This window comes from Ctenopharyngodon idella, chromosome 8 (assembly GCF_019924925.1).
Source record: "Ctenopharyngodon idella isolate HZGC_01 chromosome 8, HZGC01, whole genome shotgun sequence".
Lineage (NCBI taxonomy): Eukaryota > Metazoa > Chordata > Actinopteri > Cypriniformes > Xenocyprididae > Ctenopharyngodon > Ctenopharyngodon idella.
Window position 1 is genome coordinate 20,744,203 of NC_067227.1, and position 20,508 is coordinate 20,764,710.

General features: G+C 36.3%; 1 protein-coding gene across 1 annotated transcript in view; it reads right to left on the bottom strand.

The window, feature by feature from the left end:
* nphp4 (nephronophthisis 4) overlaps positions 1–20,508 on the bottom strand; it is a 70,776-nt gene that overhangs the window by 30,421 nt on the left and 19,847 nt on the right. Inside the window, exons 5-8 of the mRNA XM_051904528.1 lie at positions 15,568–15,716; positions 11,455–11,646; positions 5,722–5,912; positions 957–1,117 (exon numbers count right to left, since the gene is read on the bottom strand). Of these exons, the coding sequence (XP_051760488.1) occupies positions 957–1,117; positions 5,722–5,912; positions 11,455–11,646; positions 15,568–15,716 (693 nt within the window). The remainder of the gene's footprint in view (positions 1–956; positions 1,118–5,721; positions 5,913–11,454; positions 11,647–15,567; positions 15,717–20,508) is intronic.

Here is a 20,508-nt window from a genome sequence, read left to right on the forward strand (position 1 = left end):
GATCTTGAGAGAGGAAATGTCATTGCTGGCTATGCAGGCCTCACTGAGCCATCGGATTTCAACAAAAATATCTTAATTTGCGTTCTGAAGATTAACGAAGGTCTTACAGGTGTGGAACGGCATGAGGGTGAGTAATAAATGACGTTATTTTCATTTTTGGGTGAACTAACCCTTTAATATGATTTAAATATAAATATTTATAATATGAATAAATATTTTTATACTCATATCTACTGTAGGGTGTCAGGGTTTAAAATCAACACTTGCCAAACACAAAATTAGATTAAAATTTGCATGTAAAAGTTTGAGGTAGGTAAGATTTTTGAAAGAAGTCTCTCTTATGCTCACCAAGGCTGCATTTATTTGCTTAAAAATACAGGGGGAAATGGTAATATTGTGAAATATATTACAATGTGTATTACAATTTAAAATAACTATTTTCTATTTGAATATATTTTGAAATGTAATTCCTGACAAAGCTGAATTTTCAGCAGCCATTACTCCAGTTTTCAGTGTCATACAGTATAATCCTTTGCAAATCATTCTAATATGCTGATTTGGTGCTCAAGAAACATTTCTTATTATTTATTATCACAGTTTAAAATGGTTGTGCTGCATAATATTTTTGTGGAAACGGTTATACATTTTTTCAGGATTCTTTGATGAATAGCATTTTATTCTATTGCATAACAGCATGTTCAATAGAATAAAAATATTTTTGTCACATTATAAATGTCTTTACTGTCACTTTTGAACATGCATCCATGCTTAATAAAAGTATTAATTTATTTTAACAAAAAAAAAAATCTTACTGACCCCAAAGGTAGTGCACAGACAGACAAACATTTTTCAAATGCAAAATGCAGTTTCATGGCTGCTTAAAATATTTGTGGCTGGAAAATTCCCTTAATTCTAGAGGGGTAAAAGTTCATTTGGACCCTGATAGGTCATTTTACCTTCAGCTCCACCGCAGCTGAGCCAATCAGCATTAAGGATTCACTGTCCCAGACATCAATCTGCAGGGAGTGGAGCGCCAGGTATCGCAGGAACCACCCCCGCTCACCTGGCTTGAGGAACTGCGGGTCAACTCGGTACTGCAGTTGCAGACCAGGAAAACCTGAGTAAGAGAAAAATAAAAGTACAACAAGAAAGATCAAAGCTACATCAAGAACATGAATAATGAGAGAAGACAGAAAAACAGGTTTGTGATTAAAAGGAAGGGTTTAATGCCCATTTAGAATGAGAATGAAATAAATCTCCCATTTTTAACACAAATCTCAGGTGGGTGATAAAGCGCTATGTCCAATTCTCTAAAGCAAGCAATCAAGGACTTTTATGTAAAAACCAAACAGTCTGATATCTGTATAGCCACCAAGCCAAATGTGTGGGAAATTTACATAAACATTTCTAAGCTACAACCCTCTCGCATGCACCACATCCTGCCAGTCATGAATATCAAACACTGGCAGTGCTGCAGGCGCTGATGTTATCTATATGTTCCCACACGTTTCCCCATGTATAAAGTGATGACAGTAATCAGTTCTGAAAGTGCTTGGATAACACTGCAGTTACATTTATGTTTTTTATGCAAAGATGGAGAAGATCCTGGACCAATACTTCCTGGACCAATACCAATACTGGACCTGAGCAGTGATTTAAAGTCAGGAAAAACAAGTGTAAAGGAGTGTAAGGAAGCATTACTGATGTGCTCGAAGGGATGTATAGCAGATGCTGGTAGGCCAGAGAGGAAGGAACATGTGTACAAAAAAGAGTAAAGAAGTTCAAGGCTGCATTTTTGATGTATGGCAGTGATGTTGGCAGACTAGTAAAAAGGGAAGTGCAGTAGTTTAACCATGAAAAGTCTGGATTTTTTAAAAGAAATTAATACTTTTATTCAGCAAGGATGCATTAAATAGATCAAATGTGACAGTAAAGCCATTTATAATTTTATAAAAGATTTATAAAAGATCTATTCATCAAAGAATCCTAAAAAATATGTGTGACGGTTTCCACAAAAATATTAAGCAGTTCAATATTTGAATGATAAATAAGTAAATAAATTAGTTAATTTTAAATAATTAATTAGTGCTCAAGAAACTCTTCTTTTTATTACTTAGTGGTTGTGTTGCTTAATGAAGTGTTGAAGAAGAGTATTTGAAAAAAACATCATTTTTAAATTATATATGTGTTTACTGTCATTGTTTATCAATTTAATGCATCCTTAAAGTGCATACATACAGCCTAGTGTAAAAGGAAAGTGGTAAAGGTCCAAGCATCAATGCCTGTGGGACCCCAGTGGAGTAAGGTGTGTAAGCCTTTCCAGTTGACTTGGTACCTATTGTCATCCAGGTAGGATATAAACCACAAAATCACTGACCTAGAAATGAGCATTTCTACCATCTTAGAGATCAATAGTTTGTTGTTTGCAGCATCAAATGCTGCCAAAAGATCCAGAACAAACAGTATGGAGTTAAGCAAGGACACTCTGGTGACGTGTGTTTATGGGAACAACAGCAGTTTGAGTGAAGTGACTGGATTTATGGGGTCAATCAGGTTGAGCACAGTCGAAATTGAACACAAATAAACACAACAAACCCTGGATGCATTTTCATTCGTGGCAAAGCAAAACAAGCGAATGCAACACTAATGCTTAATGAAGTCAAAATGTTAAACTGGATGTTGCTTTTATATTGTGCTACTTCAGGCAGAGAGCCAAAAATATTATTTCTTCATTGGAGAGAAGTGCAATGCTCAGCTGAGAATCTGGGATGAGAAGATGTTATGCAACAACAAGTAATTGCACAATAACAGCATCATATCCCACAGGATACAGATGTTCCCTCCACAGACATCAAAAGACCTTCTGCAAAATATCATCATTCAGCCTGTAATCTTTATGGCACTGTATGGCTCATTGTTTTGTATAGATGGGCCAGAGGTGGGTCTAAGGCAGGGCTCTTCAAGTAGTTTCATTCGAGGGCGGGGACTTATTAAATTATTGTATTAATTATTAGGCTTAAATGAAAATATTCTCACAGTGAGACTTGGTAACCACAGGTAAAACCATACATGGCTACTCACTACCACTGTCAAATGACATTATATTATGATATGCCTATAGGCCTATAAAAATGCCTAAACACAGGTACAAACTACAAAACTACACCTTAACAAAGACATGAATTAGATATTTCCCTACCCACCTAATAAATATATTGCAATATAAATGGCTATAACATAGTTTTCAATATAAATATTCCACATTTCCACAAACCATGGTAATTTACTACAGTTCATTCATGGTAAATGTAAGGGTGGTGATTTTGGGATTTAAAAGTCTTCCATCTTCATTCATGGCACAATGTTTTCCTCAGTAGTCTTGTTGGGAATGTTGAGGCTGTTTCATCTGATTTAAAACTAGTTTAATCATCGAGTGATTTGCGGTTTCTAACCGAGAGGTGTGTGTCGAATTGAAACGCTTCTCACTAGATGTCGCAACGCTGTTTAATAATGGTATCCGGGACCTGGAATAAACGCGGCTTCTTTAAGCTTTCACTCCGTTATCCACTAGGCCCTGCTGCGTAAACTAGTGAAACACTTGAAAACAGCGCTATTTGTTCTGTATTTGTTGTTACTGACCGAGAAACAACTACAGATGATTCAGTGACAGAGTGGTCCGAACGAATTCAAATCGTTTCAGATTGTTATGCAAGTGCGTTTGGCCTATTCATGGAAAAGAAAGAATCGAGACAAAAGAATGATTAATTCACGAATGATAGGTATAGCTGGTTCAGTCGACAGAAATACGGAACACACATAATAAGTGCTGAAATATTCACACGGAAAACGTTTCTCAGGTCAGTAGGAGGAGTGTGCATGTTATGAACAGTGCGTATATAGCCGTCCAGCTGCAGGCGCCACTGTGGCCACGTATCTAACCAAATTTAGCTGCGCCGCCAAGAAAAGCGGAGGATGGAGATTGGGGTGCCGCGGGCCGGATGAAGATGATTGGTGGGCCGGATTTGGCCCGTGGGCCGCCAGTTGACGAGCCCTGGTCTAAGGGCTGAATTCTGTGCACTGTGGCATAATGCTTTAACACCTTATAGCAGGGGTCTTCAATAGGGGGTCTACAACCCCTAGGGTACCAGACAATTATCATTTTTACTCAAAATAATTTTTTGTGGAAAAAAGAAAGATAAAGAAGCTACTGTAAATGTTTCATTGTTTGTCCCGCATTAAAATGAATTAAAATTATAATGCAATGTACACTGTACATCATTGGTAATTATGTTAATAGCCCTGCAATGTAAGCATCAAAACAAAGTATATACACTAATGTGTTTCTATATGCATTCTAGATCAGGGTTGAGAACTAGATGCCTTTTAAATTCTGAATCAACGGACAGATGGACAGATCACTGATAATTATTGGTAATTCATTGGTAATTATTTTAATAGCTCTGCTACGTAAGCATCAAAACAAAGTATGTAAATACATTAATGTGGTTCTATATGCATTCTATATCAGGGTTGATGGACGGATGGACAGACAGACCCTGATAGATATGTTATTATAGGGCAGCCTTAAAATGTAACAGGGGGTCCCTGCTCACCAAGGGATCCTTAGCCTAAAAATGGTTGAAGGCTTGCACGCTCACGCTAGATGTATTTTTCATGTGTGATATTACGTCTCTTCTGAAATAAAAAGGCTGAAAACAGGCTGTTAGAGCTGATCCTCTTATACCCCTGCATCTCTCCGTCATGCTCTCTCGCTCTATCACCCTCTCATTACCTGTCTCATTTCTTCTGTTCTCTTACTCCACCACCCTATCTATCTTACTCTTCAACATTTGTGCTATCTCTATCATCTATTCCTTCGTTCTTCTCAGGTGTTCGCTACAGGCAAATGAGAGGCTCATTGTGAGACATACACGTCCTTATGTCATGCGTGTTCCACCTCATCGGATACTTTATCTAGCCAATTAGTAAAGACCATTTCATACGAAACGCAACAAGTGGTAAAACTGCCGCACAGCTTTTTCCTTGGATTGGGACCTTTTTTTTTTTTTTTTTTTCAGTCAAGGAGGTGCTCGAAACACAAATAAATCAATGCATTGAGCTTTAGCCAAGATTTTCATGGTATAACATGAGAGCAAAAAGCCCCACTCTGGCTATGGGAAAAGTGTACTTGAGGTGCTCTTAGCTCAACATTTTAAGGTGCTTTGAATTATCGGCCTTTGCCAGTCTGTGAGAAACTATTGATAAAAATAACTCACATCAGGGGCAGGTAATAAGTATTTTTGGCAGCTGTACGAACCGACAGAGCCAAAACTGTTTTCTCAGCACTACCAAGTTCATCACAAAGTCACGCCGTTTCTACACTTCTCCTCAGCAGTCTACTGTGTATGATGACTCCTTCTTAAAAGCAATTACTGGACTTCGGCCAAGAGCCGTAAAACTCTAATTGCTCATTTTTAGAGCTTTATTCACTAAAACACTGTATGTGTTGCAGTTAAAAACTGCTATAAATTTTTACGGACATTGATCAAATTCATTAGAGCAAAAAGGTGGTGCTTGCGATTTTGATGAGTGCCATAAATATGCCTTTGTTTTCAGACGATTAGCAAAGATGTTTTTAAAATAAGACAACAAGTGAAATAAAAAGTGTTGTGGAGTGCTGAGCAGAATCATAAAGTGTTCGTAGGAGGATGGTAATCATACCAGCGCTAAGTGTGCCGTCCTTGTTGATAAGGGAGAGGACACATGGGTAATCAGGATTGGATTTGAGCTTGCTGTTCCTCTCCGGGTCAAGCAGCTTCAGACGCTCTGTGGTGACAGGGGGGAAGCGGTAAAGCTGGAAGGTGAAATGGACAGAGCTGGGCCAGTCTGAATTCACACCAGCTTGAGGGACTCTAAGGAGAGACAGACAAGTGATTGGCATTGGGTAATGTGGCATTATTGAAAAGCAATGATGACATATATTGAGATACGACTGGATCAGTGAGGACACTGCAAATGATTTGAAAGAAATATTATGTGTGGAGTCAGTCTAAGTACCCCATTATAAGGAGTCACTTGGTGGCGCTTTGTTATGAAGAATCAATCTGAGAGACTCCACGATGATGAGCAGGTCTCAGTGACTCGATGATAAAGAGCCAGTCTGAGTGACTCCTTCATAAAGAACCAGTATCAGCGATGCAATGATGGAGAGTCTGTTCAAGGCATGCTATGATGAAGAATCTGTCACACCATGACAAACTCCTTTCAACCAGATCAATAGCAACTTATTTAAAGTTTTTTAAATGGCTAGAGGTCATATGACGAGGAATCAAAATTTCCTTGATCTTTTGAGATGAAACTTTTTTGTTCTGAGATAATTGTACTTTGAAAGCATACCGTAACTTGCAAAACTAAAAACTTCCTCTCACTCATTAAATTCACTGCAAAAGTGAGCTGTGTCATACTTCTGCCATCAGTCAGATGAATGTACTCAAACACAAAATAAATTAATAATGACTTTCTAATTCAAAACAAAACAAAATGTGGACCTCAGTTGGGGGGAAAATGTATAACCCTACACCTAAACCTAACATGCACTCATTAACCGATCTAAATTAATGGGTTAGTTCACCCAAAAATGAAAATTATGTCATTTATTACTCACCCTCAAGTTGTTCTACACCCATAAGACCTTTGTTCATCTTCAGACCACAAAAGATATTTTTGATGTAATCCGATGGCTCAGTGAGGCCTCTATTGTCAGTAATGCCACCGAACTTCTCAAGATCCAGAAAGGTCCTGAAAACATATTTAAAACAGTTCATGTGACTACAGTGGTTCTACCATAATATTATAAAGCGACGAATACTTTTTGTGCGCCAAAAAAAAAAAAAAAAAATATCGACTTTTCAACAATACCTAGTGATGGCCGATTTCAAAACACTGCTTCGAATCTTTTGTTTCAAATCAGTGATTCGGAGCGCCAAAGTCACGTGATTTCAGCAGCTTGGCAGTTTGACTCGCGATCCAAACCACTGATTCGAAACAAAAGATTCAAAGCAGTGTTTTGAAATCGGCCATCACTAGATATTGTTAAAAAGTCAATATTTTGGGTTTTTTTGGCACACAAAAAGTATTCTCGTCACTTTATAATATTAAGGTAGAACCACTGTACTCACATGAACTGTTTTAAATATGTTTTGAGTATCTTTCTGGATCTTGAAAAGTTCGGTGGCATTGCTGGCAATAGAGGCCTCACTGAGCCATCGGATTTCATCAAAAATATCTTAATTTGTGTTCCAAAGATGAACAAAGGTCTTACGGGTGTAGAACGACATGAGGGTGAGTAATAAATGACATTATTTTCATTTTTGGGTGAACTAAACCTTTAAAACTAACACATTCTAACACTACCATTAATAAAGTTAATGGTGAACACCTGTCTGACTGAAACCGATCACTTAATTTAAAACAATAAACCAGTATCCTTGTACCAGAGCTTGAAAAAATAATGCTTAAAAGGTCTCTTGAAGTCAGAAAGAGCAGGTAAATCATAAAACAAAACTTCCCATTTAATCATGTGGAACTTCATCATTTCCTGAAAGCAAAATCAATAACTTTCTTGCAAATTCATTGCACTGTGGCTCTTTCACTGAAGAGAAAAATCAATAATAATAAAAAGTTTTTTTTTTTTGATTTGGTAAGGCAGGACTTTTGGGGAGAAACAACTTCCTTAAAAACATGATATTTTAAATCAATTTAATTAGCCAGCAATGGTCCACTGCATTTTATGTAAGCAATAATCATCCATCACTGAACTGCTCTGCACCTGAAGAAACACGTCCATTCAACACTAGGAGCTCAGGGGCGATAGGTTCACTCATTCAAACCTGAAGGTCTAAAAACCAACAAGCTGGGTTTAGAACTTCATGCTGTTACACGAACAAGAGGATAAACAAAAGATATAAATAATTAAATGAAAGGATATAAATGAATTAATCAAAGTCCTAGGTGACATTTGAGAGCTGACAGGGCAATGTGAAGAGTTCGTCTCCATCCTCAGCAGAATGAATTAAAATGGAGGGACAGATTAGGGAGGGATGATTGCTTTCTTTTCTCTTTGTGAGGAAGATTAGCAATCAATCACTCAGAATTAGATAAGGATAGAAACTATTTAGAGTGCGGACAATTCGCAGGCCCACTGAGCGCGATCACATCACAATTCTAGAGTTTAAGTGCTATTCACTCAAAATGTCAGTTCTGACCTCAGAGCCAATCAAATGTCTTGAATTCCTCAATTAAAAGAATAGGCCTTACAGCTATGCGAGGATTTAACATCAATATTCATCTGGTAAACAAAGGAATGGAGCTTTGCATGATGAGTGGGAAAACTGAGATTTATAAGAGTGACTGCAGAATACACACAAATGCACAATAACTTCGTATTTTAGAACGGAGATTCATTTAGCAGATAAACCAGAATTTTACTTCCTTGACAAAAGAGAAAATGTATTCAGGTATTTCCATCTACCTTTAAAAGCCAATAGGTCAAAGTCATGTCAACTGACTCACCAGTCTTACTGTGTGTTTAGAAAAAAAAAAAAAAAAAAGTTTCCAACCGCATTCCAGTCTACAGTATTTAAAAATCCAATGGCCTATCAAAGTGATGGCTCTCTTTATCTTACACAAAATTGCAGATAATATAAAAACATAAATCTCAAACCTAAAGCTTAAAGCATAACTAAAGACCAGCTGATGACCACGTCATTAGTTGAACAAACCACGTGTAGGGGACCGCAGCAAACCATTATAAACAAAGCATTTATTCAGCCAAGCTCCAAATTTGGCTTGTTTGGATATTGTGCAATTTGTGATGTCACACAAGCAAATACATTTGCATATGATTGCTTCTAGAGCAAGACATCAACAAATATTTCTACATCACCACACCATAGGCCCCACTCACTTGTGTTCAGTTGCTTAAATAACTGATAACTGTCTACACCAGATGCAAGCGTTGCGTCAAAAGCAATGAGAAACCATTATAAGCACTGACGCTGTCTACACTGGATACAGTATACAGATGTCCATTCAATTTCAGGCATTCTCCAGGCGCTTGTGTCTGCTGACAACAGGACAAATGGAAGAGTAAAAGAACATTTGCTTTGACGTGTCCTGTTTAAACAGCTTGTATGCATCTCTGTACAGACTTCAGAAAAACACCCGCGTCAGGAAAAAGTGGATGGATTATTTTTAATGGTGTCCAGGATCGCGTCGTAGGATTATATGTTTTGTTCGGAACATTTTGTTTTGTAAACTAAGCACAGTGTTATGGAGATTTCACAAAGAAACTTTTGTTGAAAGATGAAGCAGCCAACTACATTGGATTTGAGTGCAGCTACAATGCAAAATGCAAGTAAATAATTTCATAATGCTTTGTAAATGAGTTTTATTTGGTTATTGTTTTCAAAACACTTACTCACATGCAATAGCAAGAGGGTGTTGATACTTTTTCCATGCAATGACATTAGCCAATCATAACAGACATTGTTTACTAACAAGCCTTAAAGGATCCACCCCTTTAAAAAGATAATTTCAGACAGAGGTTCAGAATGAGGGTTGAAAATATTTTTTCTGCACACAAAAAAACAAAACTTACTAACATTGTAAGTGAACCTCAAGAAAATCCAATATTGATTTATTTACAGTATAGGGCTGTATGATTTGAAAAATTATATATTGTGATAGACTAAAATGGTAGCCTTTTGCAATTTGATTATCGCATTAATATTACTATTTCAAATTTTATTTCAATTAATTGTGCAGCCAGAGCTTTCCCTATCCGAACTTTCCCCCCCCTCCTCTCAAGAAATATCTGCGAACACACGAAACCACTGAAACTGACTCAAAACGATGTAGTATACATGCCAGTGCCAGTATGTGGCACTGTAATTCTGCCACAGAGATACACTAAAAACAAAGAAGAAGACTTGGAGCATGCGCATAAACCTCACACGCTGTATACAAACCTTAGTAAAGCTTAGAAATAAAGCTTTATTTTAATAAAGCTAATAGGCTCGGTAGCTTCTGCAGCACGAACAAAAGCATGTAGTCCGCTATTGTCGTTGTTGTTGCTGTTACGTGACGTAGCGATGTCGCATCATCATTTCATAAAATATACGGATTGGCTGTACACATGAAAACGCAAGGGTGTCGTTTTCAGATTTATCCACTCTGGGACCCAGTTTCAAAAAATAGCGGTTTCAGGCTCCGAAAATGCCGGATCCGTCTGGACGAACCTATACGATACAACATTTTTGCGTATGCACCTAAACGCGTCTCCGTGTGGACGGGCCCTTATTTTAACTTTCAAATTTTTGGTATATAATTTAATTTTAGCTGTTCATCAACTCACAAACCCCCGTTTCGGAAACCCTATGATAAATTTATACATAAAAAGAATTTATAATTTTTTTTTTGTACAATTAACCACATTTCATTGTATTAAATGTGTTAAATGGATAGCCCTGAAGCCCTAATAATAAATTAGTAAATGGATCTCAAGGCTTTAAAAGGCTGAAAAGAGAATTATTTCATCACCACCTCCTTTCATTTGAAAAATACAACAACCTGACAGAGACAGTGAGAAACATGCAGAGAAAACACAAGAGAAAGAGAGGGAGAGTGTGCTTTAAATCTGTCAATGCCTGATCTGAGAACAGAGGTGCCCGGATCTGTCACAAGCACACTTGACAAGTGCCGTTTCTTATGTGGACAAGTTAGCATCAATACTTGTGTGATATACAGACATTGGCTGATTGGAGGCAGAGAGAAGTTAGCCAGAGATTCTTGGCCCTGAACCAGCACTTGAAGAGCTGCATTACTATTGAAATAAAGGACCTGACATCCTCTGTTTAATAGCTAGTGTTTCAGCACTGCTCGTAAAGGCTGTTGACTAGAACATACTGCTCAACACAGACCTGCCTGTGAATCTTTCTAAGCAGATGAAGTCATATTGCAATTCATTATTAAAAACACTACCACATTATATCACTACATAATACTATTATACAGTTTTAATACGTTTTCAATCATATTTTGGCTTTTTTTCCCAAACATTGCTTAGAATAGTTTTTCCTGGAATACACAAATAACCAACTGAAATAATTTAATTTTGTAGAGTACTTAAATAAATGACATTATTCCAGGCAGTTGATGTTAGAAAAAATTAAACATTCACATTATTTGCCAGCATGTCTGTATTTGTCTGGACATGTCTACAATTTAAATAGATTGCATGAAATAAGGAAAACTGTGACAATATTTTCAACAAGCAGCAAACTATTTTAGTGAACCATTTTTGAATTAAAAGGTGCAGTCTCACTGATTTTAACGCACAGAAAAGACTGCAACAATGAAACAGTGCAGCTAAGATGGCCTGACATTCAAAAGTACCTGGTAAAGGCCAGGAACTGCAGAATGAGAGTGTTGGCCAGCAGATGATCTGCTTCTTCTCTCTGGAGGTCAAAGTTGACAGGCTCAGAAGGATCCAAAACCTCAGCCACCTGGTTCTGATGGTCCAGGATCTGAGGAAAACCAGAGGAGAAGAGCTGGGCCAAAGATCTCCGGGAGGTCGATCTGGAGGAGCTGAGATAGAGAAATCACATTTGCACAGCTAAAAATTGTCTGTCAGTAGAATATACAGTAGATATATATTTTGTGACATTTCTAATGATATGCTAAGCATTACATAATGCAGTAAAATAGCTTTCCTGTACATTCAGTTACCTAAGCATTTCATTTCATTACTGAACACCTGCCTTACTACTGAGCCTTTTTCAGTTCTTTGTGCTTCATAGATCTTTAGTTACAATACTGTACCTGCACAGACACCTGAAGCTGCCAAGTGCTGTCAAAACAACACAGAACACAGAGCAGTGAACACATGTGGCAGCCTACTGTGCGTTATCAGGTACATTCCGTATCTCTTCACTGCATTTCAACATGTACAACGTTGTAAAAATCCCTTTTAGCCACAGCATGTTCTGTGTCAAATGTTAGAGCCACTATGAAATCCTCTGGTGTGATCTGGTAGTATGTCCTGCTGTTATATCTTAAACGGGATCTCACACATGAGATGATATACATGGTTTTGAGAGGCTTACATCAAGCATTTTCTTAAAGACTTCAGAAACGTCTTTTTTCCTGAAAGACTTGCACTGTCGCACAAAAGATAAAGACATTTCAAATACAGTATTCCCCCGTTGGACACAGAAAGAAAACTGCACCAAGAGAAAGCAAAAAAACAGCAAATAAAATAAAATGTGGGTGGCAAAACAGCTGTCGGGCAGAACTGTTCAGTACAATATGAAATATAAAAAGGTGGATATATACATACAATCTCATAGATAGCAAATAAAGTCAACATGATGTCAAAATTGACTATTAAATAGTCAACATGAATGTCAAAATTGACTATGTACTTCCTTACTGCAAGTCTTGTGACAAATTAATAATTGATGCATATTATTCCAAATAAACATAAATAACCTCATAATCTATCATAAACTGTAACCGTCATAATTTTTAATCAAAATATAAAAAATTTGCATTGACATACTTCCTCATGTACACACACACACACACACACACACACATAAACCACATAAACATTCACATACACAACACATTTCATCATCCCTGTAAAAACAGTATGTAATCCCTATGAGCAATGTAGGGGATTACATACTGTTTCCCTATATTTCCCTATAATTATATTTAGGAAGCCCTAACGAGAGCTTTTTCAACATTACAGAAGAGCAAAAATATATATGAGCACAACGACAGCAGGACTTTAATATGTTCTTCCAGTGACACAAAACTAATTAGGAGACACAATAATTAGGCCTACACTTATACGAGAGGCTATTAATTGCCACAGTCAAAGACGAACATAATATTACCTATGGATCATGTAATTTTCTGCTAAACTACACATTAATAATCCTTGCTTATTATTTTCACACTCGCCCGCCCAATATATCCTTACCAGGATCCACACAGGGAAAAAAAAGATTAAAAATGAAAGAAAGATAAAGAGGGAGAGAGACATGAAGAAAGATGAGGGCAGATAGAGACTGAAAGAGACATAGTCATCTGTTTTGGTAATCATTTCTTTAACTTAATTCATATGCATTAGCTACTAATATATAATCAGTTAAACATATATTGAATTAATTACATGATATGCTGATTATGTAATTAAAACTAATCACAGTTAAATAGCACTATTAGTATTTGCTAAATGAAGGTAATTCAAAAACACTGTGGTAGACGAAAGTACTAAATAAACATTACAAAAATGGGACTTATTGATTGATTGAACATTATTCTATAACTGTCCTATACAGTCCACAGCAATACATTTCACAATTGAGTTTGGTGGGCATGATTAAATTACAAAAAAAAAAAAAAAAAAAAAAAAATTATTAATTGAAAATGTTTTTTTTTTTTTTTAAATCATGTCTAAATGTCTTTTAAAACCAAATTACCTAGATAGTCTTTTTGATTTCCATTGGACAATTGGTTTCTCGTAATGACAACAGACCAGTGGGATTTGTACTCATAACCAGCAACTCATTTAAAAACCCCTGAATAAGAGACAAGAGATTTTGTTATTATGTAAATGTTTTATCATAATATCTCAGGGAAATCAAAAGCACTTCTGTCCTTGTCTGTGATAATCTGAGTTCTTCCTAAAACACACACATTCAAATCTAAACAAATTAAAATCCCTCACATAGAAAAAAATTTAAATTCACCTCCAGTCCAAATGAAAGAACTTAAATCATTCCACATGGTTTAGTATTCAGACTTCAATTTTAATTTCAGAGGTCTCAATCAGATACGACAACTGACTCAAATTAGAGCTCTTATTTTAAATAAAGTTTTAAGTGACATACATTAGTTCCCTGTGCTCTGTGAATCTGCAGGGGCAGACGTAAATAATGTTGGCCTGTCGACTGTCTTTGGTCGGAATTAGATGATGATGTGACACAGAACAGCTCCTGAATGACAACTCTGTACTCCCTGAGATTTTAAATGGCCATCTCAACTCACAGTTTTAGCAGAACTGTTGCCACTTTTAAAGGACAGCACAAGTCCACATATAAAAAACAGACAGGGCCCTGAAATACTTCAGCTAAAATAAACATCACATAAACAAATGTGTCGGTGTATTGAAAATGGAGCAATGGCAACAGAGAGGGATATTGAGAGAGAAACTGGCATTAGAGAAAGCAGCAAATTCATGCATGATGGGGATATAGAGTGATGTCTGTCTATCTGCCTGTCTGTCTATATCCATCCACCAAACTATGTTCTATATATATATATATATGGGTCATTTTTTTTGTCCAAAGGCCTTAATAATAATAAAAAAACAAAGCTATGGCATCCAAAGTATGAAAGGTAATACAACTAGATCTCTTTTATTGAATACAAAAGGTTTTAATTATATTTTGCTACATATAAAGGTATTTTAAAGATTTTGAAGTGTCAAAAGGTCATTCGGTTTAACCGTCCAAAGGCCAATACAGCCATTTTATTTGTGATTAAAATATCTTAAAATGTAATAAATGTATATATTTTTTATTCTGGCATGATTTTAAACATCATATCATATCAACATAGTGCAAAATGGTATTAAAATTATGTGTAGAAGTTGTTGCTTTGTTATGAGAAAGAATGTCCGGAAAAATGAATTTCATTGATGTCATTCGTAGTAACCAATATAAAGGGACCATTTTGGATCAAGTCATGCGGTCAAAATCATGTGACAGGATGTGATATACTTTAGACACCTGCAAAGGGCCACATGGTCATGAAACAAAGTAACTAACTCTCTCTTAACTATTTGAAAAATTCATGTTTTCAATTGCTCATACACATGTCCCGGAACATCAGGTCATTCGGTACAACTGCTATAAAACATGGAAAAAGTTGGAATATTTTAAAAACTTGTACTAAATATAAAATGTTTGACTGTCCTTTTGCTAGCTAGATATCAGTTTGAAAATATCATCATTTGGTATAACCAAAAGTGTCATTCGGTAAAACTGAAATTTTGGTTAAACTGAATGACTTTTTTGGTGACAAATTTTGTCCATCTTGTAAAAAATGACAAAAACAGTGTTAATTGATTATAAAAAACACATAATCTCATTGTTAACACTTAAAAAAAACTTCAAAATTAATTATATCTCCATTACGTTTTTTTACACTTTTAAAAACCTTATTCGTCAATGACCCATATATACACACACACACACTATAAACATAAATATTGTGCTAATTATGGCAAATTTTAGTTGATTTCAGTTGTTTATATATTAGCATCTATTCAATGTTCAGCAACTTGGCCCGGCTGGTTTAACCTCTGCTAACCCTTAGTGTACAATAATTTACATATACAAATACAAAAGTAGCAAATGCAGTCGATTTACTTGAGTGAAGAATATGGCTCCTGTACAGCTGAATTATTTGTTAGTGTGTCTGTATGGTTCTCACCCAGCAGCATGTGTTCCGAGGGTGATGACAGGGGCGTGCACTGGGGTGAAGGTCAGCTCCTGCATCTCATCCTCTTCCTCACTTCTGTCTCCCTCTCTCTCCTGCACACTCAGCTCCAGGTGAGCAATGCTGCCGGCAACTGGACGCTCCTGATTCAATTTAAATCAACACACAGGGAAAAAAAAAACCCAGACAAATTCAGATGTCATTTTGGACTGAAATTTAGGAGCAGATCCTGCAAAACAAAAACCCAGAGGCTTTGATGAAGTTTTGGCTCATAAATCTTGTCTCTCTCTTTGAAAACTCAGATTGTGAAACACACTGAGAATATTTCATCAGCAAATCTAAAACAACTTCCTAAAATGTGCAAAAAAGCAAGTGAGAATGTCAAGACAACAAAGAGGTCAGCAGTTCAGAGACAACTCCGTCAAGACCATTTATTATTGGAATCTATCACAAAAAATGACACACCACAGCCAACAGAAACCTAACAACCAAACGCTCTACAAGAACTTCAAGTTCTTTATGAAACGCCTGAAGACACAACTTTTCCACAAGGAATTGATCAAAAACCAATTACGGCATTTTCTATTCTCCTTACCTAGCATCAGGCAACATACCCACAGGCCACCAACAGTCTGTTCACTGACCATCTGATCTATAATGCTGAAAAACTGGCAAGTATTTTCTAAATCAGGCAAGCTTTAATCTGATTGGCTGGCTTTACACAATTTCCGGGAATCAAGGTACACTTTTTTTTGTCCTAAAAAGGTCAGCTTTGCCATCACAAGTGTAAACTACATTTCTAAATATTTCCAAAAAAAAAAAAAAAAAACGGAGTGTCTATTTAAACTAAGTGCAAATAGTGTCCCTTGTTGGCAAACGCTGACAAAAATTCAACGTCTTCAGTGGCGCAGCAGTAGCGAGTAAGGCTCACAGACCTGGCTCTTAACGCGATCGAAGCGGGTTTGCCAAACTCGCATTTATTTTCAATAAAAATAAAAATAATGTTCTAAAAGTGGAAATAAACTACGAACGAGTGTTTAATAATACAGTATTAAAAGTGTTTATTGGTAAGGGTTAGGGGAAGGTGTAGGGAGGGTTTTTATTCTCCCAATAAGGCAGCATCCATTTAATAATTTAAATAAATATAATCATTTATATTATTGCATCCTGTTAATGTACAAAAATTCTGAGGTGCAAATAGTATCTGCCAATATAAAGTATAGATAGCATCTAATTACTATTTACTCTTATTGCAAAGAACTAATACTTTTACATGATGTAAACAGAATCTATCTCTATTTTCGCCTATTGTAAATAGCGTATAGCTAAGAAAATGCTGTCACTTAGAGTAAATAGAATATATTGCTATTTTCACTTAGTGTAAATAGCATCTACAGCTATTTGCACTTAGTGTAAATATCATCTATCACTAAGAAAATATGCTATTTTCACTTAGTGTAAATAATATCTATCGCTATTTGCACTTAGTGTAAATAGCAGCTATTGATATTTGCACAGTGCAAATAGCCACTGCCTAAAAAATCTGTTACTTTAAATTGCATTAATATCTCACAATACTGTTTGTACTTTATTTTTGATCAAATAAATGCATAACATTATTTCAAAACTTCTTTCAAAAACATTAAAAATCTTACAGACCCCAAATGTTTAAACAGCAGTGTACTGTATATTATATTACTCTATTACCTTGTTCTTTGCAGGCAAACTTTAGCTTTTTGTATCGCACTTCTAATGTCACTGCCCACTTTTGATGAATTGCTTGTGTGGTAGCAATCCTCATTTGCATTTGTCTCTGTAAAAATGAATAAATGTAGGCCTAGATGTAGATGTGCCATGCTGGTATATGCATTCGCAATCACATCCAAACATGCACACTACACACACACACACACACACACACACTAAGCAGTCTACTTAAAAAACACAGTCGCAGCAATTCAGCCAAATTGCAAATGAATATTAACATTCTGCATTTGTTGCATCTGTATAAAATTGGTATACAGCACAGGATGTTCACAATTTTCCTTCCAAAACCAGCAAAGGATTTGAAGATAGAAACAGGAGATTAATTAAAAGAAAATAAAAATGCACAGGGAATAATTCAACACCATCACAAAATCACCCACAATCCTTTACCCAGAAATTATATGACTAGCATGCAGGTTGAGCATAGCAGAAATGTCCTTCCTAATCTCTGTCAGTTTAGCCCATGTGTGGCACAAACAGCCTCGAACAACTGTGGAGGAGGTAACAAAGCATCATATAGTTAAATGCACCGCATGACTACAGGCAACAGCATAAACATACATGCTCCCACACATGATTAACATAATATCTGTGGATATCCTCGTGCAAAATGTGTGATATGCTCCCACTCTATACAGGCTGTATCTAACCACACTGTATTTCCATTAAAATAACACAAGCACATTACCATTACAAACCGTTCCCAGCCCAGATTTCTCAGCACGGTTAGCCAATGGTGCTGTGGAACACCTATAATGATGTGCTGATATATCTAATACAGTATGTTTTTACAGAATGAGGTAAATTTCACTAGTTAACACATTAAAATTCATATAATATTATCTGTATACATTTTCTTTGTAGCTAGCCTTGGAACGTTTGTAATAATCCTTCTACATAGTGCGCTCGCTGTATTATTTACCAAAAAAGCAGTATCACTTGTCGCCAGCTTCTACATTATCAGGGAAATGTACAGTGTAATCCTTATTTCATAACACCTTAGGTACAATTTCACAAACATTCGGCCTGATAGTGAAAAAGTCTTGAAGTATGTAAAATGCTGTTAAAATAAAAGTAAAGAAAAAGATGCATCACAAAAATATTAAGCAGCACAAATGTTATCAATATTTATAAACAATCAATCACCAAATCAGCATATTAGCATGATTTCTGAATGATCATGAGACACTAAATTCTTGACTGATTATATGAATGTATTTCAGAGCTCAAGTGATCACTGATGGATACACAACTCAAATTCCAGAAAAGTTAGGACATTTTGTAAAACACAATAATTTAAAGAATTTGTAATTTGGTAATTCTCTTAACATTTATTTAACTGACAAACGTACAAAGAAAAAATGTCAATGTTTTCACTGGCCAAATTAATTGTATTTTGTAAATATAAACAAATTTTGATTGTGATAGCTGCAACACACACCAAAAGGTTGGGACAGGGCAAAATAAAAGTGAAAAGATTACACAATTTCCAAGTTGCAAGCAAAGATGGGTTATGGCTCACCAGTTTGTGCCAAATTTCATGAGAGTAATGTCAAACAATTCAAAAATCACATTTCTCAATGCAAAATTGCAAAGTATTTCCATCTTTCACCATCTACCATACATCAAATTGTGAAAAGATTCAGGGAATCCAGAGAAATCTCAGTCTGTGTAGGGCAAGGCAGGAGACCTCCATTGAATGTGCATGACCTTCAAGCCCTCAGATGGCACTGCATGTTAAATATAGTCACATGGGCTCGAGAGTGCTTTGGAAAACCATTGTCACTTAACACAGTCTGCCGCTGCATTAAGAAATGCAACATGAATCTCTGTTACGCAAGGAGAAAGCTATACATTTATTCAATACAGAAGTTCTCTGGCCCTGTGCTCATCTCAGATGGTCCAAAAGACAGTGGAAATATGTGCTGTGGTCAGATGAGTCCATGTTTCAGCATGTCTTTTCGGACTCAAACCCAAAGACGAAAGGGACCATCCAGACTTTCATCAGCGACAGGTACAAAAGCAAACATCTGTCATGGTATGGGGGTGCATCAGTGCAAACAGCATGGGTGAGTTGTAGGGGTGGGACGGTTCGCTGTAAAAAAAAAAAAAAAAAAAATCAAACCGTTCGGTTCTCCACCCACGGTTCGGCACGCGCTTGCACTGCAGTTCATCCCAAATCTGATGACGTATCTATAATATGGTTTGTTGAAAACAACGTGCAAAACAGACAGACGGATTCGGCTAATGCACGTTTCAGTCAATTCTGGTTTCCCAATACGTTACAACAGCAATGATCAAAAGAACATGGACAAAACAGTCACTCTTTGTAAACAAATGTTCAATGGCGTGCCGAAAGCTCTATGACCAGTCATTTACGGCGTCATCACCCGGGTGTTGATAGCGCACAAGCACAGGTGAGACCTGAACATCTCACGTTGCTATCTGTGTTTAAACTAAACTCATTTAAACCTTGCCAATTTAAACATTCATCCGTAAGACGCGAAAGAGAATTTGCGCGCTGTGAGGAGATTTGTGTGTTTGTGTGTGTGTGTGAGTGCTCATCCGAAGCGCATACATGGAGAGCCGCATCACAGCGCGCAAATACTCTTGCGCAAATTCTCTTTTAAGTCTTGCACCTAAACGGACAAATTCACACAAAAATTATGTCAACATGCCCATGTTAGCGAGTATCCTAACAAATATAGTAAGTTATGTCTTAAGAGAAAAATGAGACAGACAACGCATGTGTATCAGTATCAGTGTACTGGATCTTTGAATTATGTCTTAAAGGGACAGCAGTCTAATATTCCTGCTCTCTGTGTTTTAATGTTAATCGAACGACAAAGCACGAAGAAATCACTCTAGACTGAATATGTAACTTCAGTGAAATTGTAACTTTAACAATGTTTCAACTTTATTTAATTATTCAAAGAAGTTTATATGAAGTGTTATTTTATATTAGATTACTTTATTCAATTTCTGTACCTGAAAGCTGTTAGATACCTGAAAAACCTGTAAAGCATTGTTTATTTTTATTTGTATTTTAGCTCTCATGTATTCATTTGTGCTGTGTCTTGTAGTTAGATTATTTGTTTTTATTTTCTTTATCTTAATTTGACAATTGTCCTATTTTTGACTGAACATAGCACATACCGAACTGTACTG